Genomic DNA, 22,404 nt, shown 5'->3' on the forward strand with positions numbered 1-22,404 from the left:
CCCTACCAACAACTGATGCCAATGCAGAGTACAAGATGTTGAACTTTGGGTGTGTATTTCACAACTTAAGACGGTTCCTATGGACATCTGGTCCTGTGCAAATACTGGAGACCTTGAAATCAAATTGACTAGGAAGAGAAGTAGCAGACATCAAGGTAGATTGCTTCCATTCAAGATGTCAGATCAAGACTTCTCACTATAACTAAACATGAAATTCTCTCTTCTCTTTCTTCCTTTACTTTGGTACTAGTCTGGGGAAAGATAATGCCATCATCTGTACCTCCCAGGCCATTCTTAATAAACTACAATAGATCTCCTTAGAAGTTACTTACTGAGTCTGACTTTATGGCCAGAACATCCACTGCCTTGTTTTTACTCTTCTCTGATTATCACTATACTCGCCCAATTAGACACAAATGCCTATGCAAACTGTAGTATATTTATACCCATGTTCTTATGATTACCTAATTCACATCTGCCCCCAATTATGAAAAGATCTCACCAACAGTACTCATCTGTGCAAGGCATTTAGAACAACTCTTTATTTCAAACTAGATTTATGGAAAACCTAAGTGACCCCTGGCTTATACAGAAAATGCAATAATCCCTGCAAATGAAACCATTAATAGTGCCACCTTGGTGAGAGTGGTTTATGCTCCCAATATGATTTATCTTGGTCTGTGGTGGTTATCATTCTCCTTGGGCCTGCAAATGTCTAGATGGCTGGCAATACCTAGGAAATGTCTCTTAGGCTATATGATTATTTATAAGCAAGCTGAGACACCTCACTGCTCAACTCCCCGGAATTTACAACGTTGAGTTAGACCTACAAGGAGGCAGTAATAATTCAGAAGAAGGTCGTTCTTGATAATAGGATAGCCCTTTATTATTTTTTAGCTGAACAAGGTATCTGTGTTGTGGTCAATACCACTTGCTGTACCATGACTATGCTTCTGGGGAAGTTGAAACTCAGCTACATAAGATTTGTGAACAAGCCACACAACTTAAGAAACTGACTCCTGCAATGGGGTCTTCTTTGATTTAATGGATTTTAATTGGTTTGGGTCTTGGGGACTGTGGCTGCAAAGTGCACTCCAGACGCTGGGAAATATCCTGCTGATAGTAATCATTATAATAATCTCCCTGGGTGGGGCGCCTGGGTGGCTCAGTCGGTTAAGCGTCCGACTTCAGCTCGGGTCACGATCTCACGGTCCGTGAGTTCGAGCCCCGAGTCGGGCTCTGGGCTGATGGCTCAGAGCCTGGAGCATGCTTCCGATTCTGTGTCTCCCTCTCTCTCTGCCCCTCCCCCGTTCATGCTCTGTCTCTCTCTGTCTCAAAAATAAATAAACGTTAAAAAAAAAAAAATTAAGAAAAAAATAAATAAAAATAAAAAAATAAATAATCTCCCTGGGGGCTCATGGGTGGCTCAACTGGTTAAGTGTCTGACTCTTGATTTTGACTCAGGTCATGATGTCATGATCTGTGAGATTAAGCCCCACGTCAGGCTCTGTGCTGACAGCATGGAGCCTGCTTGGAATTCTCTCTCTCTCTCTCTCTCTCTCTCTCTCTCTCTCTCTCTCTCTCCTTCTCTTTTTTGCCCCTCCTCAGCTCGCACTCTCTCTCTCCCCCAATAAATAAACATCAAAAAAAAAAAAAAATCTTCCTGGTCCTGTTTTTCCTCAAAGGTTTTAAATGCATGCTCATAGCTGCTAACCACCATGCAAATGATGTGCAAAATATCGGAAAAGGAACACAAAGAATGACCAAGTTAAAAAATGTGAACCTGAAGTTGTGACTTGTGAATACCACACAGAGGATCAGCAAACCCTGCAAGAACTTCAGTGGTAGCTGGGAGGGCTGCTAATGCTTTCAACTTGGATCCCGTCTCTCAGTTAAGTCGAGAGTATGATCAAAAGGGGGAAGATTGTTAAAAAAAAAGGAGACAACAGGCCCAAAATGGAGTCACTTGTGCTAAAGCTCATGTGACCAAACCAAGACTTAATACTTAACTTAGTTACAGTCAATCTGGAATTACCTGGTCAGCACTAGTGAGGTAATCTGCTTGACAGACCCCTGCTGTCTCCCAAAGGAAGGTGACTTTGCCTGAAACAATCCATACTTTGCTAGTAACTTCCTTGTCCTAACTGTCTCCTGTCTGTAAGTCTTTCATTTTGTATGGCTCTTCAGAGCTCTTTTGTATCTGCCAAATGGGATGCTGCCCAATTTATGAAATGTTGAATAAAACAATAAAGATCTTTACTATTTCTTCAGTTGAATTTTGTTTTTTTAACACAGGCATTCAAATTTGCATGCTAACAAGGGCTATGACAGTTTGGAGTGAGAAAAGAGGCATATGGGTTACACAGTATAGCATAACTATGAGTGGCTAACTTTTTTTTTTCTTCTCTACTTCCCATTTTCCTTCTCATATGCCCCTCTGTGATATAAGAAAAAAACAGAACCAAACACAGACACAAATGTGACAACTATTTTGGGGATTTCAGAAAACGTTCTAGGTAAAAATCACATATATCTAAATGTTCAAATGGCATGATCTTAAAGTTTTAAGGAACCATGTCTGGACCATATTAACTTTGTGTCATCACACAGCGGAACCACCCTTTGAGACTGCAACATAAAGCTCCTATGAAGCTGAGAGCAACAAATAGGACAGAACAAAAGATGACTATACATTGGGGTACCTGGGTGCCTCAGTTGGGTAAATGACTGACTTTGGCTCAGGTTGGGATCTCATAGTCTGTGACTTTGAGCCCCATGTTGGGCTCTGTGCTGGCAGCTCGGAGTCTGAAGTCAGATTCTGTGTCTCCCTCTCTCTCTGCCCCTCCCCCCACTCATGCTCTGTTTCTCTCTCAAAAATGAATAAACATTAAAAAAATTTTATAAAAAAAAAGATGACTATACATCAAATATGTAAATCATACTTTACCCAATTCGCTATGACAGTATTTGAATGATTATTTTTTCCTGAGAGAAAATTTGGTTCTTGTATTTCAGGAGTCAATGAATTTGTGCCACGAACTCATTTTACAGTGCATAAAGGAATAGGAAGTTAATGTAGCAAATGAAGTGGTCATAAAAGAATGAGATTAACTTGAGCGTACTGCTTTGGGGGGGGGTCTCATACTTCATATAAAGAATACTTCATGTTCTTGAAGGTATGTGAAGTCTTTCTTTTTTAGGAAATCCACTATAATAAGCTACAAAGTATCTTACTTTGTAAGATGTCCCTTATAATTTCTAAAGATATATCAACTTTAAGATGCCTCTATTTCAAATTAATTTTTAAAAAAAACATTTCCTTTATCTTTCTCCAACTACACTGTATCCTTGGGGCCAAATAATAAGACCATTATTATTTGGCTTTGTCACCCCAAGAATAAGGAATTACTCCACACCTACAAATAAAAAAAATTAGCCTGGTACTTCTTGTTGGAGCCAACAAAATCACAAAGTTCTGCAAAAGCCTAAATATATTCCTATTACAAACATCTTTCTACTAAAGAGACTTACCACAGGATCTTTTATCTCAAGAGTAGCCTTAAATTTCTCAATACAACGCTTCTGAAGGCATGGGATGGTAGTAACTTCTGGACTGGTAGACAAAATAAATACTGTGATAGCAGTAAGGAGACTGATTTCATCAAGTTCTTGATGTGTTCCATCTACTAAAGAGAAATGATCTATCAGAAACATCCCAACATTGACAATTGACATATTTATTGTTCTATATGTCTGTGAAGATGCATCTAGTTTGACAGCCAACAATTTCTTTTGTGTACACAACAGTTACAGACAAACACTGATGGAATGATTTTAAGAATCCTGGAAAATGTCATAGGTTTCAAAATGTGCATTGTAAGTAATTCTAGAGCCAAAATTTACGAAAGTGATTATATTCTTCACAGGTAGACATCTGTAAATGTGTAGATTTACCAGGAATATACATTTATTAGTTGTGTGACCTTGGATATCTAACCCCATTTGTCGTTTTCTCACTTGTAAAATGGGAGTATTAACAGTACTTACATCTTATAAAGTTATGAGGAATTATTCAAGTAAATCATTTAGAATAGCATGTTACACATATGCTCAACATGTGTTAGCTATTATCATTTTTGTTGTGAAGCAGATGAGAAATGAATGTACAACTGATTTTTCTTGGTTAAGAATAAGGTATTCATATTTTCATAATACAAATGTCAAGTTTAACTACCTCGTGCTTTGCTATATATATATAATTTCTTAACAGTACAGAAAAACCTAAAATTATTGCATGGGCCACATTCATTTGAGGAAATTTTCTAGTAGATGTAATTTTCCTTCATTTCCCTCCATATTTACCTTCATATTCTCATTCAATAATTTTAATGAGCCTGCTGTGAAAACTCAATGTTATTTGAAAAGGAAAAGGTGTAGCAAATTCGAGTCACTAAATTGTGTAAGAATGGATTGCTACTTATGAAGAAATGATATACAGAGATAGAGATAATAGCTTTGCTAACATTCATTCAGTAGTTAAGAAACATTCACTATGTGCCAGGACTCTTTCTGGCACTGAGAATACAATTCACAGAGAAGATATACTGTGTACCAGAAAGTAAATGAAGAATTTAATTTCAGTTCATCACAAAGTCTATGAATATAAAAAATTCATTAAAAGATAAAAGAAAGCAACCCGGGAGTTGCTACATTGGGTGGTCAGAGAGAGCCTTGAGGAGATTAATATCTGAGCTAACACTTGAGAGACAGTAGCAATGAAAGCAAAATATTATGGATGACTGGGATTTATTTTATAAAAATAATTTGAGTAATATCAAGGTAAAAAAGTACATGGGTCAACACTTAAAATTATGACAGCATCATTATAAGTACTTCATATATATTAAATGTTTAATCCACACAACAGCACCATGAGGTGGGTATTCTTATTTCTCCCATTTTATGGATGAGAGCCTGAGGAACAGAAATTAGTCATTTGCCCAAGCCACACAATTAGTAAGGCAGAAGGTCTGATTCCAGAGAGCATACTGTTAATCATGATGCTATACTGCTTCCCATAGAGTTGGTACTTTCAGTCATTCATGGCAACTTGAAACTACAACAGTAGTTTCAACAGTAGTAAACTAGTCTGTTTGGTAAAAATGTCTTTTTATTTTCAGTGAGATAAAGTTCTCCTGGGTTCCTCTTCCCATTTCTTCTAAATTCCTTTATTCCCCCACCCCTGCCCAAATTCCCTTATTCTCACCCTCTTTTACCTAGAATAAACACAAGATTCCCTTAGCATCAGCCCCATGGAGAGGCCTTTGTGGTACAGAAGCAAGGCTTCCTGCTAATAGCCAGCAAGAGGCTGAAGACTCTTTCCAAGAGCCATGAGTGAATCATCTTGGAAATGGATCCTCTAGCTACAGCCCTGGCCAACATCTTAACAGTAACCTCATGAGAGAGAACCACGCCCCTATGCTGCTTCAAATTCCTGACCTATAAATTATCAGATAATAAATGTTTTAAGCCACAATTTTTGGGCAATTCCTTACACAGAAAATGGTTAACCTGTGATCATCAGTTCCTGCTTTAATTTCTCTCAGTAGATAGTCTAAATCCTCACGGTCCTAACTGCATTCTCTGATAAAAAACAAAAAAACGTATTTGTGTGTGTGTGTGTGTGTGTGTGTGTGTGTGTGTGTGTGTGATGGAAGAGGCAAGCTCATTGTTAACTCTCAACATAAAAACTTATACCTATTACTTCCTATCTATACCTCGTTTTCTTTCCTCAATTGGTAAAGGTTAATCCTTCTAAATGTGCTATGAATTTTATTTCTTCCTGCTTAGAAAGGAACATGGCTTCCTTCCCTAATATTTCTAACTCCAATCCCATCTCTACCTTCTTTTCTCCCACATATGCACAAATTCATGCTAGAGTTTCATCTTAAAAAAAAAAATTCCTTGATCTTGTATTGTCCTTGTCCTTCAGCTTTCTCTTCTTGTCAAGAGAAGTCTATACTCAATCCTTCCCCTTTTCTTACCTCCCGTTTACACCATATTTATACTGTTGACCACTCTCTCACCATTAAAACTCTTTTCTCTGGCTTCTGTGACTGCATTGTCCCCTGAATCTCTTCCCATTTTGCTCCATACACTCAATTTGGGTGATTTTATCCATTCCGTAGGTTGCACTGACAACTCTCAAATGAAATACACATAGTCTAAATCATCTCTAGCTCAAATAACTTTCTCGAACTCCAGACCTCTACATATTTTGTTTCCCTGGATTATCCGATAGGTATTTCAAACTCAATTCGCTACATTCCCCTGAAAGTGTTCACTTTGGAATTTCTGTTAATGCTCAGTCAACCCACCCTTTCAATTCCTGAATCAAATTATCAGTAAATTCTGTTAATACATGCTTAACGTTTCATTTTTCATTATTCTCTTTATCCTTACTGCTGCTATCTTACCTCCAAGTATCTTGCTTTGTTTTCTATAGCTGCCACAGTGATTCTTCAGAAATGCAAATCTTAACACTTTACTCTCCTCCTTAAAACCCTTTAGGGATTCTACATGCATATTAAAATCAGCCCAAATTACAACCCATGCAAACCCTCCATAAAACTGGCCCCATGTACCCTTCAGCCTCATCTCTTTAATCACTATTCATCACCCTCCTCTTTTCCCATAACCCCACATTCTTTCTTTACTCTATACTTGCTGTCCCCAAACGTACCATACTATTTAGGACTACAGATAAAAATGTTGTGCCTGGAGCCCGTTTCTATGATGTCCATGTGGAAAATGCTTTCTAATCCTATAAGAAATTGCCTGAGAAGTCTCTTGGTAGATATACAGGTGTACCACTGAGATCCCCTTCATGGTGGAAGGTGCTGCCCAGCCATGGGGAGTATGGTCAGCTAGCTCCTTCAGGGTTGGCCTCAAGCTAGAGTTGCCTTGACTGAGATCACATCTTTCCTGGGATAGCCCACATCTGAGGATAAAGTACAGGCCATTTCTGTCCTATGTGAGACACTCAAATGGGCAGGCAACCTGTAGGGCTCCCAACAAATCTGCTGAGCTTTGTTGGGGGCTTGCACTGGAGTCAGACTTCTTTGCCCAATGTTGCCTTCCCCTACTCCTTTCACACCTATCTACAGATGTTGTTCCTTAATAAACCTCTTGCTTCCCAAACTCCATCTCAGCCTGAGCTTCCAGAGAACCCTACCTGTTACACTCTGCCTGATTCACTCACAGAGAGCTGATTACTCTAAGTTTTTATCAGTCTCTTTTTTACTGTACTTAGAAATGCAGTGATAATTAAGATATTACTGTTGCCTTCAAGGAGTACTTTGTGGTAGTAATCATACATGTTAATCATATGACAATTTGTAGGAACTAGACTCCACGAGACTCCCAACTTTGGGCACAAAGTAGGTGGTCAATAAATGCTGACCTCAACTGAAACTTTTATACCATATAAAATAGAGTATGGTGAATTGTGACATTTTGTAAACAGAACAAGGAAGGCAGGGACAATCTGTAATATGTCTAAGGACTTTTTACAATCACCATGATGTCATGTTGAAAATGAAAACTGCACAACAATAACATGGGTGAACCAAATTTTACAGATACTGAACATAATACTATCATTTATTGATATATGTCAGATAATAAGCAAGATGCTTTCCATGTATTATGTTACTGCTCTAACAATTTCCTGCAACACAATACCCTTATTCTGTTAATGAGAAAACTACAGCTCAGAGAAGTTGAGTAACTTGGCTAGTCAGTTAGCCAGTAAGTGGTGGAGTGAGGATATAAACCTGATTAGTTTTATTTTAGATTTACAATGTGTACTTACGCACTTTGCCAGCTAGTTATGGATCATACTGTATCTGTAAATTAATTATTACATTTGAAGGTCTCTCACTATTAACTTAATATACAAGAGGCCAGTCATTTAACAGCATTAAAGAGTAAAGATACTAAAATGAGAATACAGATGTTTTTGCTTATACGTATTCTCTGAACACATTATACAGTGAATATGTGGTCTCCTCTAGGTGAGAATGCCAAACACCATCAGTTAAACGGCTTATTCTCAAAAAAAAAAACCACAAAAAAAAACAAAAAAAAACCCCAAAACCAAAAAACACATTCCACTTGCTTTTTAAAGCAAACTGAACAACTACTTCCAAATAGCCTTAATTACCTGGATCCCAACAGTCAAGTACTGTGGTTAAAGCGCTACGGAGAAGATCAGTCCAAGCAGTGTGACTCTTTTCTGCTCTGGCCATGGGAGAGGACACTATTCCTTTCAGAGCCTGTAGGGAAGCTGCAACAGTTGAAGATACCTGGCCCCCAGGTAACTTCACAGCAGTTTCTCTGAGGACCCCAATTGTAAGGTACAATATAGTAGGGAGAATTGAGATGCTTCCTGTAAGATACATTTTTAAAAACACTGTGTTTCAGTCTATATATACAGTTCCTAAAAAGAAATCATCAATGAGTAAGGCACTGTCAAAGATTTCTAGCCTTTAAGACATTTTTCATAAAGGATTAAAACTGTTAAGATAATTTAGGTAGGGTTAAGATTTTTAAGACCGGATTACATTTTGGTTGTAATTGAAAATGTTATTTAAATTGTGTCACAGTTTCATCATCTTTTGCTGTCTAACTTGGTGGTTGACAAATGGTGAATTTATTTTTATTTTTTAGTGTGATAAAATACAGATAACATAAAATTTATAATTTTAACCATTTTAAAGTGTACAATTCAGTGGCATTAAGTACATTCACAATGTTGTGCAACCACCGCTAGTATCCACCTGAACTTATTTTATATTAAACTCTTTTTTTTAAGGAATTTGTAGCAATCAACTAAGTACAAATTATTAACATTTCATGGTCACTAAAGAGTTAAACAGTTAGTTATGTTTAAAATGAGATTAAAATTAGAATGGTAAATTTTATGTTTCTAGAGGCTACTCAACAGAACTCTTATGGTGTATTTTTATCCCATATCTTCTAGTAGTCACTTTTGCTGCCACTCTTGGGGCAAAGTAGTATGTGAGAATAAGGAATATAGGTTTTAATTCAAATTGAAACTAAAAATACGATAGCACATAAATTGATCAAGACATGTTTAAGCAAAAAAAAATGCTTACCAATTAAGAAATCTATTAAGTACTAAGTATGTATTATGTACTAAATTTCCTGAAGGATACAGTATTTCATTGGAAGCAAAACATATTTGTTTGTATATAAGTTTTTCTTTATACGTAATAACCAATTATATATAATGTCTCTATATGATACATAAAACCTATCTACATACAGAAGCAACATTGTACATACACATATACACGTATGAAAATGCAAAACTCATTACGAGCTGGAGTTTTTAAGGAAGCATTTACAGGTGACATAGGCCTGGAAATGAACTTCAAAGGAAGGCAAATTATAAAAAAGGGGAGAAGGGATGGGCCTCTTCAGATCATGGACAATAGCACAACAGCAATGAGCATGAAGGAATCAGGAAGAGACAATGATTCAGCAGAGCCCTATGGAGCCTTAAATGCTACATTAAAAGTATGGACTTGATTTTGAACTGATGACAAATTTCTGTCATCGAGACAGGAAAATCTGTTATGTATTTTTTACCAAAAAAAAAAAAGCCTAAGAGCTAATCATTGCCACTCACAGGTTAAAAATATTGTCAACCAAAGAAGAGCATTACCTGTCTAAAGTCCATGCTATCTCTATATTTACCTTCACCCTTTTAGTAAAACAAATTATGAGAATGCATTGTTAATCTTAGAGGATTAAAAACATTACCAACCAAACCTTTGGGTCGGCATTTGTTTAATGAGAAAAGGACTGGCGACCATTATCTCCTTTATTTATTAATACCATTTCTCTCCTTCCAGGTCAAAAAAAGCAATCACATCCCACAGCATACCTTCAGGAGAGCACACTGCAGGGAGTTCCGAGAGGATAACTAATGCCGCTGACACCAGTCTGCTTCCATCTTCTGACAGCACCTGTGGCTTGGTAGCTTTTACTCCTGGGCTACCTGTTAATTTAGGATTTAATTCTGGAAGCTGTCTAACTAGAATGCATACACACAATTCCAGGGTTGCAAAAACCAAAGATTTCCCAGGCACAAGTCCTCCTGTGTCCTTTCCCTCTCCAAACTCTGGCAGGGTTTCCTTTTCAGCAGCCCCATCATCAACTAAAACACAGAAAAAACAAGTGTTGAATAATCACTCTGTGTTTGCTTTGCTTTGGGTTGATGGCAATTTCATTTCTGCTGTAGGTAAAACATTTAAATGGCTAAAGTCTTGGGTGTTAAAGACTGAAAGAGAAGGTTACAGAGGTAAAAGGAGTTGTCTTTATTATGGCTTCTTACTGCAGAGGATCAAAAAAATTCTGTGTAACCCTCTCAGCCTTAAAACATTGTCTGGTTAACACCTTGCTGTTAAGAATGTGAACCTGACAGGTCCAGGTCCAGCTCCAGTGCCGACCAGCCCAGGACTGCCTGACTCTGGGGCTCCTTCTGAATGACAGAGTAAGTCCTTGTGTTTTAAATCCACTCTTAGATTGAGTTTCCTGTTTCATGTAGTCAAATGTAATATTAAATGATAAACTCATCAATACCAAATTAGACTTATAAACAAACAATTTAATTACTTTGCAAAAAGTCAGTCATTAAAAAATTGTCAGTAGTTACGGGGCACCTGGCTGGCTCAAGAGGAAGAACAAGTGACTCTTGATCTTGGGGTCGTGAGTTTGAGCCCCAATGCTGGGTGTAGACATTACTTAAATAAGTAACTTAAAAAAAAAAATTGTCACGGGCACCAGGGTGGCTTAGTCGGTTAAGCATATGACTTGATTTTGGCTCAGGTCATGACCTCACGGTTCTTGAGACAGAGCCCCATGTCAGGTGCTGCACTAACAGTGCAGAGCCTGCTTGGGATTCTTTCTCTCTTTCTCTCTCTCTCTCTCTCTTTCTCTCTCTCTCTCTCTCTACCTCCTCTGCTCATGCTCTCACACACTCTCTCTTTCAAAGAAATAAACATTAAAAAAAATTGTTAGTAGTTCTTCTGTGTACATTGGTAAACACAGCTAAAGTAAGTACTTAATGTAAGGGATATTTTCTCCCCTTCCAGTATTTTGTTAAAATTCTCATTTTCCCCAGGAATAGTGGTTTGGCTACTGACAATACCCAAGCTAACATGTAGAGGTGAATGAAAGGACATAAAGTTATACCTAGAGAGGTTTTACTTGTACTACACACAACATATTATCAGAACAACACAGACTTAAGAAGACTTTAAGACATAATGCTGATTTGATTATAGTAATATGGTTAATCTGGCATTATGGGTTAACATTCACCTTCTGCACTTCGTCTTTTCTCCTTGACATGTTCTTGAGCTGCACAGATAATCTGTCTTACCACTTCAAGTGAAGCCAACTGAATAGAAGGTGATTCTCGGGTCAAAATTACTCGATGTAGTACATTCAACAACTCGATGCCCAAGTCCTATCACAGAAAACATTTAGGGGAAACTGTAGTGGAAATCACATACTTACTTTTTTAAAAATACCAATGTTAAATGCCATGAAAAAATTGAAAAAGAGAATATAACAAATTGTTCACAAAGAATAAAGGTGTAGGTACAATAAAGTTAAGTAATACTTGTTCTACTTTAAACCAACTCCAGATTGGTTTTTGTCCAATCTTGCAGGACATGGCACTATGACAAAAGATCATTTTTACACAGGTCCTAAAGTGGGAACATGGAAAGGGAAACTTTCAAAACAAGATGAGAAATGTGACTAAAAGAATTCAAGCACTGCCATCTAGATTTCCAGACCGATACTGAGATTTTCTAGTAATAGCAACAAAGAATGATGGAGAAGGATGACATTAAAAGTGATAAGTTAATAAGCATACAATGGACATCTTTCTAAAGAATAAAATACACTGGACAAATATTCTCTCATTTTCCACTTTTCTCTTCTAGTGCTTACTCTGTTGGCTTTCTTTCATCTTTGAAAATAACAGAGTAAATCTGTCATTATTATACTTGTTTTAACATACAGAATAAGCAAGAACAAAAAGTTCAGAATTTATTTAAGTACAATCCAAGTCAGGTAGGAAGCTGATTAATAATATAAACCTAATAAACAACAGTGTTAATAGGTTAACTTACAGTCTACATAGAAAAATAATAGTTGCTCTTGGGAAGTAAGTTAAAGGAAATGCCATACTTTTACAGTGGTCCTATTATCATGCTCACAACTGAGTCAGATATTAGTGTCTGACTCCACCTACAGGCTATCCAGTAGTCTCTTTAACAACCAGGAAGGAGAACTCAGGCAATGGGAATATTCTGTAACAGACGTAACTACATGAACCAAGTAGATTCTCTCTTGGGGAAAGGGAATAGAAGATACAGATGTATATAAAGAACAGGGTGCACCAAAGCAGAAAAATACAAAGAGGGAACGCCACACGGAGCTAGTGGCTACTATACTGGCCATTAGAACATAGCTTCTTCTCATCATGATCGCTTAAGTTCAACTGAAGAGCTGCTATAATGAGTGGTTAACTGGTGGCAGCAGAAATCAGCACAGAAGAAGCAGGGACAGAAAGTGACGTCAGAGGCATGACTGCTCCTGGCTCAGTACAGTCACTGACAGTATTCCAGTTCTGAGACCTAGTTGGACAGAAGTTTAGTTTTCTTTTTACTTCTCTGTGTTCATTTTCTGTTTGCTGTGGTAACCTGAACATGTTTGATTCCTGTTCCTTGAAATCTACAGAAGCCTAACAAAAAACAAGAAATCACCTGATCACTGCCAATTTTAGATCTGGGCCAAGGAACATCTAGAAGAGCCTGTAATGCATGTAAGCAAGCAGTAATGCTTTCCATGGTTGCATCCGAGCGTAAGGAACACAGAAATTCCACACTGATTCCTGTAGAAAACCGAAAAAGAGAAGGAGGCTTCTTTGAGATCCTTAGTTTATGAAGTTAAGGAACTCATTTTATATTTTGATAAGATATATAAATAAGCTTAGCAGAAAGGTAATATAAACAAACCACAATGAATTTAAGAGTAAGCAATTAAGGGGTGCCTATGTAGCTCAGTCAGTTAAGCATCCGACTCTTATTCTCAAGGTCATGAGTTCAAGCCCCCGGGTGGGCTCCACACTTGGCGTGAGCCGACTTTAAAAAAACAAAACAAGACAAAACAAAACAAAAAAAGACTAAACAATTAAGTGATAAAGCAAGTCTTCTTTGTTAGTTGTTTTTATCCACAGGTACATGTAGAATAATCTCAATTAGGCTTGTGTACTACTGCATAGTTGCTATGAAATAGTTCAAAGATGCAAAATTATAAAAAAATTATACTAGAGAACTTAACATGTAGTTTGTTGTGTTTTTTTTTAAATAGGTCCACATACCAATGTGGGTCCTGAATTCATGACCCCAAGATCAAGAGTTGCATGCTCTACCAACTGAGCCAGCCAGGCACCCCAACACGCAGTTGTATAACCTTAACCTTACTAAAAGTGAGTGATTATCATGGATCACTGTATCTTTACATCTACCATTTCATTTCATTCTCATCATAGCTGACGAAGTAGGTACTATTTTTCTTTGTTAAGATTTTTAAGTAATCTCCACACCTAACATGGGCCTTGGACTCACAACCAGGATATCAAGAGTCTCATGCTCTACTGCCAGCTGGGCACCCCAGGTACTAATACTAACACTCTTTTTGATAGAGAGATGAACACACAGAGCTTAAGTTATTTAATTGGCTCAAGGTCAGTTACAATGTGGTACATGAAGAATTTGAACTGAGGTAGTCAAACTGCATAGCTTATGCTCATAGTAACTGCCCTTCTTCATTCTGAAGTTTGTTTTTAAAAAGCTCTTATCTCAAGGCAAACGGAAATAAAGTTTAATATACCCAAGGATATAGGAAATCTGATCATGTCTGGCCTGAGAAGGAATAATAATAGAAGTTTTCTGAACCATAAAGTTTATTTAATCATTTATATTTGTAACCCTTATATTTTATTTAATCAATAATTTCTTTATAGGTAATGAGCTAATGTGTTGTTTTCTAAGAACTAGGTAAAATACGAAACATTTCTTTCATTTATTCTAGAGACTCACTGTATCTTAGAAAGATTATTTCACTTTAAAAATGAAGTTCCTCAGGGTGCCTGGATGACTCAGTTGGTTAAGCGTCCCACTCTGGATTTCAGCTCAGGCCGTGATCTCATAGTTCGTGGGTTCAAGCCATGAGTTGGGCTCTGTGCTGTGAGTACAGAATGTGCCTGGGATTCTCTCTCTCCCTCCCTCCCTCTCTCTCTCTTTTTGCTCCCCCCACCTCCTCACATAGGGGCTCTCTTTCTCTCAAAATAAATAAATAAACTTTACAAAAGTGAAGTTCCAGGAAAGCCAAAGAATGGATTAAACTTCATAATCTAAAAAAATCTCATTTATCTTTGACCTTAAATATTTGCTTGCACTTTTGTACCTTTGAGTATACTTGAACCTTGTAATCCTTAAGAATGCAGATAGGAGCCCACAGTGGGGACAGGTAGACTGCCTCAGTATATTGATATTTTTAATATATACAGAGAAATTTAAAAATTTTATAATTAAAAAAAATGTTTATTTTTGAGAAAGAAAGAGAGAGAGAGAGAGTGAGTGAGCGAGCATGAGTGGGGTAGGGGCAGGGAGATAGGGAGACACAGAATCTGAAGCAGATTCCAGGTTCTGAGTTGTCAGCACAGAGCCTGATGTGGGGCTTGAACTCATGAACTGTGACATCATGACTGGAGCTTACAAAGTTGGATGCTTAACTGACTGAGCCACCCCGGCGCCCCCCAAAAATGTATAGATCTACATGGATCTTTTAAAAATTATGTACAAAGAACTAGGATTGTCTTATAATTTCTATCATTCATTCAACATGATGCTGAAGCCAGCCTGTAAATGGGATTCTAGACTTAATGACATCTGCAATTTTGTAAAATGTATATAAGTTCACTCATTTATATCAAGGTTATCGCTAACACCTAACAAAGATGAGGTAATCACCACCAAGAGTTGATAGACAGTGAGGCACAATTCAAGAAAAACTTTGTAGGGTTAGAAGATTGTTAGTTCTTTTACTGACCTAAAATAAGATGGAATCTATCAGTGCAGACATCCTCAGGTGACTTTACTGTAGCCCCAGATGATGAACCTTGACACATAGAAGTAGGTGTTACAGGTCTTGAAAGATGAGATACTCCTTCATCTGGGTCAGCAACCACAAAGCCTGTGCTGGTAAGCCACAATGCTGTAGCATGCAGGATAAGTGCCCAGGAATTGTAATAATGCAATTTTGCATTTTCACTAGTCTCTGCTGTGTAGAAAGCACCACCTACAAAAAAGCGGAAGCAGTTTAAGGAGGAATAAAAGAGATTAGCTCCTACTACATCTTTTGTCTTCTTTGTTGTAAGATAACAAATCATTCCTATCATCCCAAGTTTCTTTAAGGAACTTATATGTGGTGTGTATTTGAAACAAACATTGCTGCCCATTTACTTACTTACAAGATTAATATAAACATTTTGCCTTTCTTAAATCATTACTTATAAAAAAGAAAAAGAAAAAAAAAACCTAGAACTTAGTTATACCACTAATTTTTATCCCTCTTCTATAACCATTCTCTTCAAGTCAGTGTGAAATCACTCCCACAATAGATGTTTGTATTCATAAATAATATGTGCTATTATTTTGTGTTTAACTTTACTTAAAAGACCCCATATTGTATGTAACCTTTTTTTTATTTTTGAGACAGAGAGAGAGAGAGAGAGAGAGACAGAGAGACAGAGAGAGAGAGACAGAGCACAAGCAGGGGAGGGGCAGAGAGAGAGGGAGACATAAAATCTGAAACAGGCTCCAGGCTCTGAGCTGTCAGCACAGAGCCCGACTCGGGGCTTGAACTCACAAACTGTGAGATCATGACCTGAGCTGAAGTCAGACAGAGCCACCCAGGTGCCCCATATGTAACCTTTTTGAACTTGCTTTTTTTCACCTAACTTTATGTTTTTGAGATTTACTTATGTTGATTCATGCCTGTCATTCACTAGTGGCTGACAACTATGCCAATAAATCAGTTTATTTACATTTTGATGCTACTGAAAAGTACAAAAACCACTCCTATCTCTTTGTGTATAATTCCAGGTAAAATTCTAATAGGAGTTGGCAGGCTGATTTAGAATTTATCAAAGAGTAAAAACAAAACAAAACAAAAAACCAAAACACAAACAAACCCCCACACACAACATTTTGGAATAACATGAAGAATAAAAGTGGCTACCAAATATCCAATCCATAAAATGCAGTATTAATCACTGACTACAAAATTAGATGTTATCCCCATTCCATACACACAAAATAAATCTAGCTGCACTAAAGCCCAAAATGTAAAAAGCAAAACTGTAATGCTTCTAGTCTTTATGATCTTAAATAAAAAAAACCTATCAGGTGTTACACAAAACCATAAACCATAAATGACTGATTACATTAGTTTTAGAAAAATAAAGAAAGAATAAGCTATAGACTTGGGAAGCATGCATTCATAAAGGAATGATACCAAAGTTATATAAGAGGTTAACAAGTCAGTAAAATCATGACAAATACCAAGTAGAAAATGGACAAGGCCTATGACTAGGTGATTGATGGAAGAAGAAACTTAGCCCATAAAACTATAAAAAAAGGTTTTCAATCAATGAAAAAACAAAATAAAACAATGAAAAACTATTTCATACCCACCTAATGGCAGAAATGATCAAGTATGACAACACATAATGATAGAAGATGTAGTGAAACAGAAACATGCTGTTGGTGGGCATATGAATTGTTTTAACTGCTAGGGCCCCTGAGTGGCTCAGTTGGTTATGCATCTGCCTCTTCGTTTTGGCAAGGATCATTATCTCATGGTTTTTTGAGTTCAAGCCCCTCAATGGCATCTGTGCTGGCAACATGGAGCCTGCTTAGGATTCTACACCGCAACCCCCCCGCCCCCCACCCCTTCCTCACTTGCATGGTCTCTGTCTCTCTCAAAATAAATAAATAAACTTAAAAAAAATTGTTATAACTGCTTTGGAGAGCAATATGGCAGTATCTTGTGAGGTAAGATGTGCATGCCTTATTATCTAGAAGGTCAACTTCAGGGTATCTAGCCTCAAGCAACACTCACATGCTTAGTCTATAAATGGAAATTATTCTACAGAAAATGTTTCAGATAAATATTACTTGCTAAGGGATAAATTCTGAAAAGTTACTGTCACTCTAGGAATTATGTACATCTATTACAAACCCCTTACCTTCAACCGGAAGTTGGGAAGCAAATTCTGAAGGCAAAGTTAAGAGAGCAAAATCCTGAAGCGCAGCAAGCCAGAGCCTACTCAGTGTGCCCAGGTCTGTGTGAACCAAGTCAAGCAGTCCATCTGATGAATATGACCCATTTCTGACACTCTCTTCTGAACAGGTGGTAGTCTTCAAAGGTTGTCTGTGGCTTTTATGTCTTTCTACAGCAATTATGTAGACCTGTTAAAGGGTTAATTTGTAATTAGGAAGCTCTTATACCCATTAAAAAGGTGCTAAAATATTTTTATCTTGCTGAGGAGACCAACCTTACTTTTAAGCATGCTGTACTTCAAATGCACTCTGATACCAAGGTATACACATGTAGCCACACACACAAACTGGGACAGAAAGATCTAAAAATATTCTCTTTAATGGGATGCAACTAGGGATAGCAAATGCTTGACAACTATGCCACCATTCTGCACTTTGACATCCCTGAAAGCTCCAACTAAATGATCACAACACTCTTTCTCACTGAGTCTAGTTATAGCCCTATAATCTACCTCAATAAATGGCTTCAGATGGCCATTTCTGAGTGGCAATAAGCTGAAACACTGAAAATATTCTTTCAAAGTTACTTCTAAATCACCATAAAAAGTTTACATAAATAGAATGAAGATGGACTGTTCATAGGACTGTAAAATGTGAAAGTAGGGGAGCCCCAGTGGCTCAGTCAGTTAAGCATCTGGCTCTTGGTTTCGGCTCAAGTCATGATCTCAGTTTGTGAGTTAGAGCCCACTTCGGGCTCTGTGCTAACAGCGTGGAGCCTGCTTAGAATTCTCTCTCTCCCTCTCCCTGCTCCTCCCCCACTCTTGTGCGTGCTCGCTCACTCTCTCTCAAAATAAATAAAGATAAAAAAAAAAAAAAGAGAGGCCTATATATGTTTTAGACATTATTCCAGAAGTAACATGCAAAGAAGATACTTTATTTTCATTTCATGGTAAAAGAGCTAAGTCTGAAATCTGTTTTTTTTATGGTCTTGAGTTTATGAATGTTTTTCAGGGTCTGCTGGTAATGGAATAAATTTGATTTTGATATCTAAGAATTTCCTAAAGATAGATTTGTAACAGACAAAGCATGTTAAGTTACACATGAGCCTGCATTTACATTTTGAAAGCACAATTGCAGTGTTACTACATTGGAAGCTACCATAACAATAGTTTCTAGATGACCTCAGGGCACATACAAGTGAGAAATGTTTACAGATTCTCAGACCAAAAAAAAAAAAAAACAAAAAAACAAAAAAACAAGAATGTGAAAGTATTCAACACAGGATATAACATGTTCTACCCCTTTATCTACAATTCCGACATCTAAAAAGCACTGAAAAATACTTAATTTGGTGGCAAAATTGACTGAATTTATTTGAGACGATTTATAGTCTCCATTCAACATAGTGTGAATATTCAAACATTTTACTACAACTATATCAATGTGCTTGATTATAGATTCTATGGTATTGCTTCAATTTTTTGGAGGGATACATGGAATATGTACTGTATTACTTTTCAAAAATTCCCCAAATTCTGAATTCCAAATGTATCTGGCTCCAAGGATTTTAGATAGGAGATTATGGACCTTGGTTGTACAGAATCTGTTCGTCAGTCATTATTTTTACTGAGGAGAGAATGGGAGATAAGGGGCTTAAGCAAGAGCCCAGAGATTAAAATTATTATAAAGAACACTACATAAGTAGAGAATTATTTATAAAAATAGGTTAGAGAGAAGAGAAAATTTCTGTTTGCTCTACTAACAGCAAATGTTTAAAAGCATACAGAGTTTACTGTTAAAGATCATTAGTTCTAGGCAGAACTACTTCCTAAATAAGGTTTGTCAAACCCAAATAATGACAAAAATACATGGACTCCAATCTTCAGGTTTTAATTTGCTCTAATGGAGGAAATGTTTTTTTACATATTGGTTAATTCTCTCAGTTGCAATCTGAGACTATATACCTTCATTAAGATGATATATGAACTGAGGCTGGCCAAGCTTGGGAACTGCTGAAACCCCAATGATGTGTATACATGAGCGCATTATATTATTCCATCTACTTTCATATGTGCTCATTTTCGTAGTAAACCTAAAAATTATTTATCTTTCTTCCTGATTAGAACAGTAAATAAAGTTAAACATTTTCCTATAAGATTTCACTAATTTTGGAAAAGAAAATGACTGTTATTTAATAATTAAAAGCTATTCTGTGAAAGAGCTCTAAAAAAACAGTGAAGTATGTACAGAATTGATATAACATACAAGCAAACCCACACTTCCAAAATTCAGATGTCAATAAAAGTTGATTTCCACTGGTTATTATAAAGTCCTTGCAGCTCATGGCTGCCCCTGCCTAAAGTAGCAGATAACAGGCAATAAAAGATATTTTAGAATGCTTGGCTAAAAAGTCAATTAATATATAAAAAAATCTCATGTTGAACATCTTTTCTTAACCTTAAAAATGGACTTATTGTGTTTTAAACAGTCAATTTCAATTTATAGCCTACGGTGTTTATTAACAACTTCTAAAATTCCAGTTATAAATGGAGAAGCACACTAACCTCTGCCCAGGCTTTCAGCACAGCTAAGATCTCCATGGTAGAAGCACTTTCATTATATAAGTGACTCAGAGCTTCTTTTCCAGCCTGTATTTTTGTTAATGATGAAACAAGCAACTGATGAACTCTTCGGAGATCATTAAGGTCACTCACAACTCCACTTGCTATCCAGGCACTGCAAACCTGGTTTTTAAGAAAATCAAGTTACATTTAAAAATTATAAATACCTCCCTTGTAAGTTCAGCAGAGCTCACCTATATCTCAGGAATCTAGACAATGAAATCATCTTGCTATCAGGAAACCCAAAGGATGTGGCTGATAATGCCAGTCAAAAGCCAGCATTGTAAAAGGGAATGAAGTCTAAGGTTGAAGCAAGGAAACCAGTGCTGGTTAGTATATAAATCAGAGAGTTTCAGGTGTTATTAATATGGAGAAATGCAGACACGAAAGGTACCACTTTAATAAATGTTTGGATTAACATTTGAATTAAATCTTCAATCTTGATTGGAGCGCCTGGGTGGCTCAGTTGGTTGAACGTCCAACTTCAGCCTGGGTCATGATCTCGTGATTCATGGTTTGAGCCCCACATCTGCACTCTCTATGCAGAGCCTGCTTGGGATCCTCTGTTCCTCTCTCTCTTCCTCTGCCCCTCCCCTGCTCACTCTGTCTCTCTCTCTCTCTCTCAAAAATAAATAAAACATTAAAAAAAAATTCAATCTTGATTATTTCTTCTTACTCTTTTAAAAGCAGAGATTGTGTGGTTAATTAAGATAACTGCTGAAAGATAAAGAACTTAACATTTAAAAAACCCCAATGAAAATTTTGGTTATTTTGAAAATGAGATACTAAAAATGTTTTAAAACAAAACATCATTAATAATTCTCCAATGCAAACAATTTGCTCAATTATCAGAGGTTTTCCTGGATCACAGTATTTTTCTTTTTCTAGAAAAAACTAATTTTTCCCCTTCCATCTATTTATTTACTTCCTGTCTCATTTAACAAAAGATTTTAATGACTTACAGCAAGAATACAATGAAGTGATAATAGAGACCTCATACAACATTTAATACAGTTCTCTGAATATTCAAGGTACTCAAATACAAGTGAATACAAGTGAATAAAAGAAAGTTGAAAGAATGGACTAAAGTTAGTTTATTCCATTATGTTTAGAAATAATTCAAGTCAGTTCTGCTTTAGGGCTGGATATTGAAAGTCTGACAATCACTCCCAGAAAAGCAACTTTAAAACTGTAGATTATAATGGCTCTTAGATACATGAAAAAATGTTCGATCTCACTTGAAATACAAATCTAAAGTATTCTAAGATACCCTGTGCTAAGAGAGGTTTTTACTTTTTAAGTTCTGTCTTTTTAACCATTTACCTGACATGCTTTGGCAGTGACATCAGGTGGTGTCTCTGAGGCGAAGGCTGGCCTAAGTGCCGCTCCTACCTGGCAACAAATGATAGGAAATACCAAGCATCAATAAGTAAGATAGCGCAAACTCTTCATCTCTTTAATATTTTTAAATTGTTTACAATAGGTATTCTGGACACCTGTTTCTTTCTGCCTGTCCACTATATCTGTTTTTAGATAAAAGCACCTCAATTTTCCTTCGAGTAACGTTCTCTTATCTCCTGTTGTTGCTATGGAGATGAGAGCACTGGTGACTCCAGGGATCCAACCAGGGGTAATGAAAGCTCTCCTTGAAGACGTTTGCTGGGAATACTGGGACAGAAGCATGGTCTCTTTTTAAGAATGGGTGCGTGGAGCACCTGGACGGCTCAGTCAGTTAAGCGTCTGACTCTTGGTTTCAGCTCAGGTCGTGGAGCCCTGAGTCAGGCTATGTGCTGGCAGTGTAGGGCCTACTTGGGATTCTGTCTCCTTCTCTCTCTGCCCCTCCCCCATCTGCACTCTGACTCTCTCAAAATAAATAAATTTAAGAAAAAAAAAAAAGACTGGGTGCTAAGAGAGAGCCATTTTGATACAACTTGGAGAGAGCAAACTTGAGAATAAAGCTGGTGTACAAGACAACAGAGCCAACTGCGATTCTTGAAAATAATTTTCCTCTTCAGTTTCAGTGAGCTGTAATTATATTTCTATCATTGCAATTTTTTAAAACAAGCTCTATGCCCAACATGGGGCTCGAACTCATGACCCTGAGATTGAGAGTCCCATGCTCTACCCATTGAGCCAGCCAGGTGCCACTCATTTGCAATTTTAAGAGGGCTAAGAATATAACAGAGCTCCCCTTACAGTGAATTGTAATATTTCATTCTAATATGACAGTTCTATATAACTCGAGTCCCTTCCTTTTGCTTTCTCCTGGAACATACATGGGCATTTCCTGCTAGGAAGATGTGATGGAGACAGCTAGTCAACTGGTAAAC

At 37.1% G+C, this 22,404-nt stretch overlaps 1 protein-coding gene and 1 non-coding gene across 8 annotated transcripts in view; both read right to left on the bottom strand.

Moving 5' to 3' along the window:
* Positions 1–22,404, bottom strand: part of HEATR5A (HEAT repeat containing 5A) — a 118,044-nt gene that overhangs the window by 6,858 nt on the left and 88,782 nt on the right. For 5 of the 7 annotated variants that reach the window (XM_053889326.1, XM_053889327.1, XM_053889322.1 and 2 more), the window contains 9 exons: positions 21,398–21,466; positions 20,018–20,197; positions 17,420–17,642; positions 15,220–15,468; positions 12,870–12,997; positions 11,413–11,560; positions 9,974–10,246; positions 8,225–8,449; positions 3,532–3,686 (listed from right to left, as the gene is read on the bottom strand). In XM_053889326.1, coding sequence (XP_053745301.1) covers positions 3,532–3,686; positions 8,225–8,449; positions 9,974–10,246; positions 11,413–11,560; positions 12,870–12,997; positions 15,220–15,468; positions 17,420–17,642; positions 20,018–20,197; positions 21,398–21,466 — 1,650 coding nt within the window. The remainder of the gene's footprint in view (positions 1–3,531; positions 3,687–8,224; positions 8,450–9,973; positions 10,247–11,412; positions 11,561–12,869; positions 12,998–15,219; positions 15,469–17,419; positions 17,643–20,017; positions 20,198–21,397; positions 21,467–22,404) is intronic. The other 2 variants (XM_053889328.1, XM_053889325.1) reach the window with 1 other exon arrangement.
* On the bottom strand, positions 22,145–22,217 carry TRNAE-CUC (transfer RNA glutamic acid (anticodon CUC)). The gene has a single exon. It is a non-coding gene; the product is annotated as a tRNA-Glu (tRNA).

The sequence above is a fragment of the Panthera pardus genome, unplaced genomic scaffold (assembly GCF_024362965.1).
Source record: "Panthera pardus isolate Hobbes unplaced genomic scaffold, ASM2436296v1 HiC_scaffold_24, whole genome shotgun sequence".
Classification (NCBI taxonomy): domain Eukaryota; kingdom Metazoa; phylum Chordata; class Mammalia; order Carnivora; family Felidae; genus Panthera; species Panthera pardus.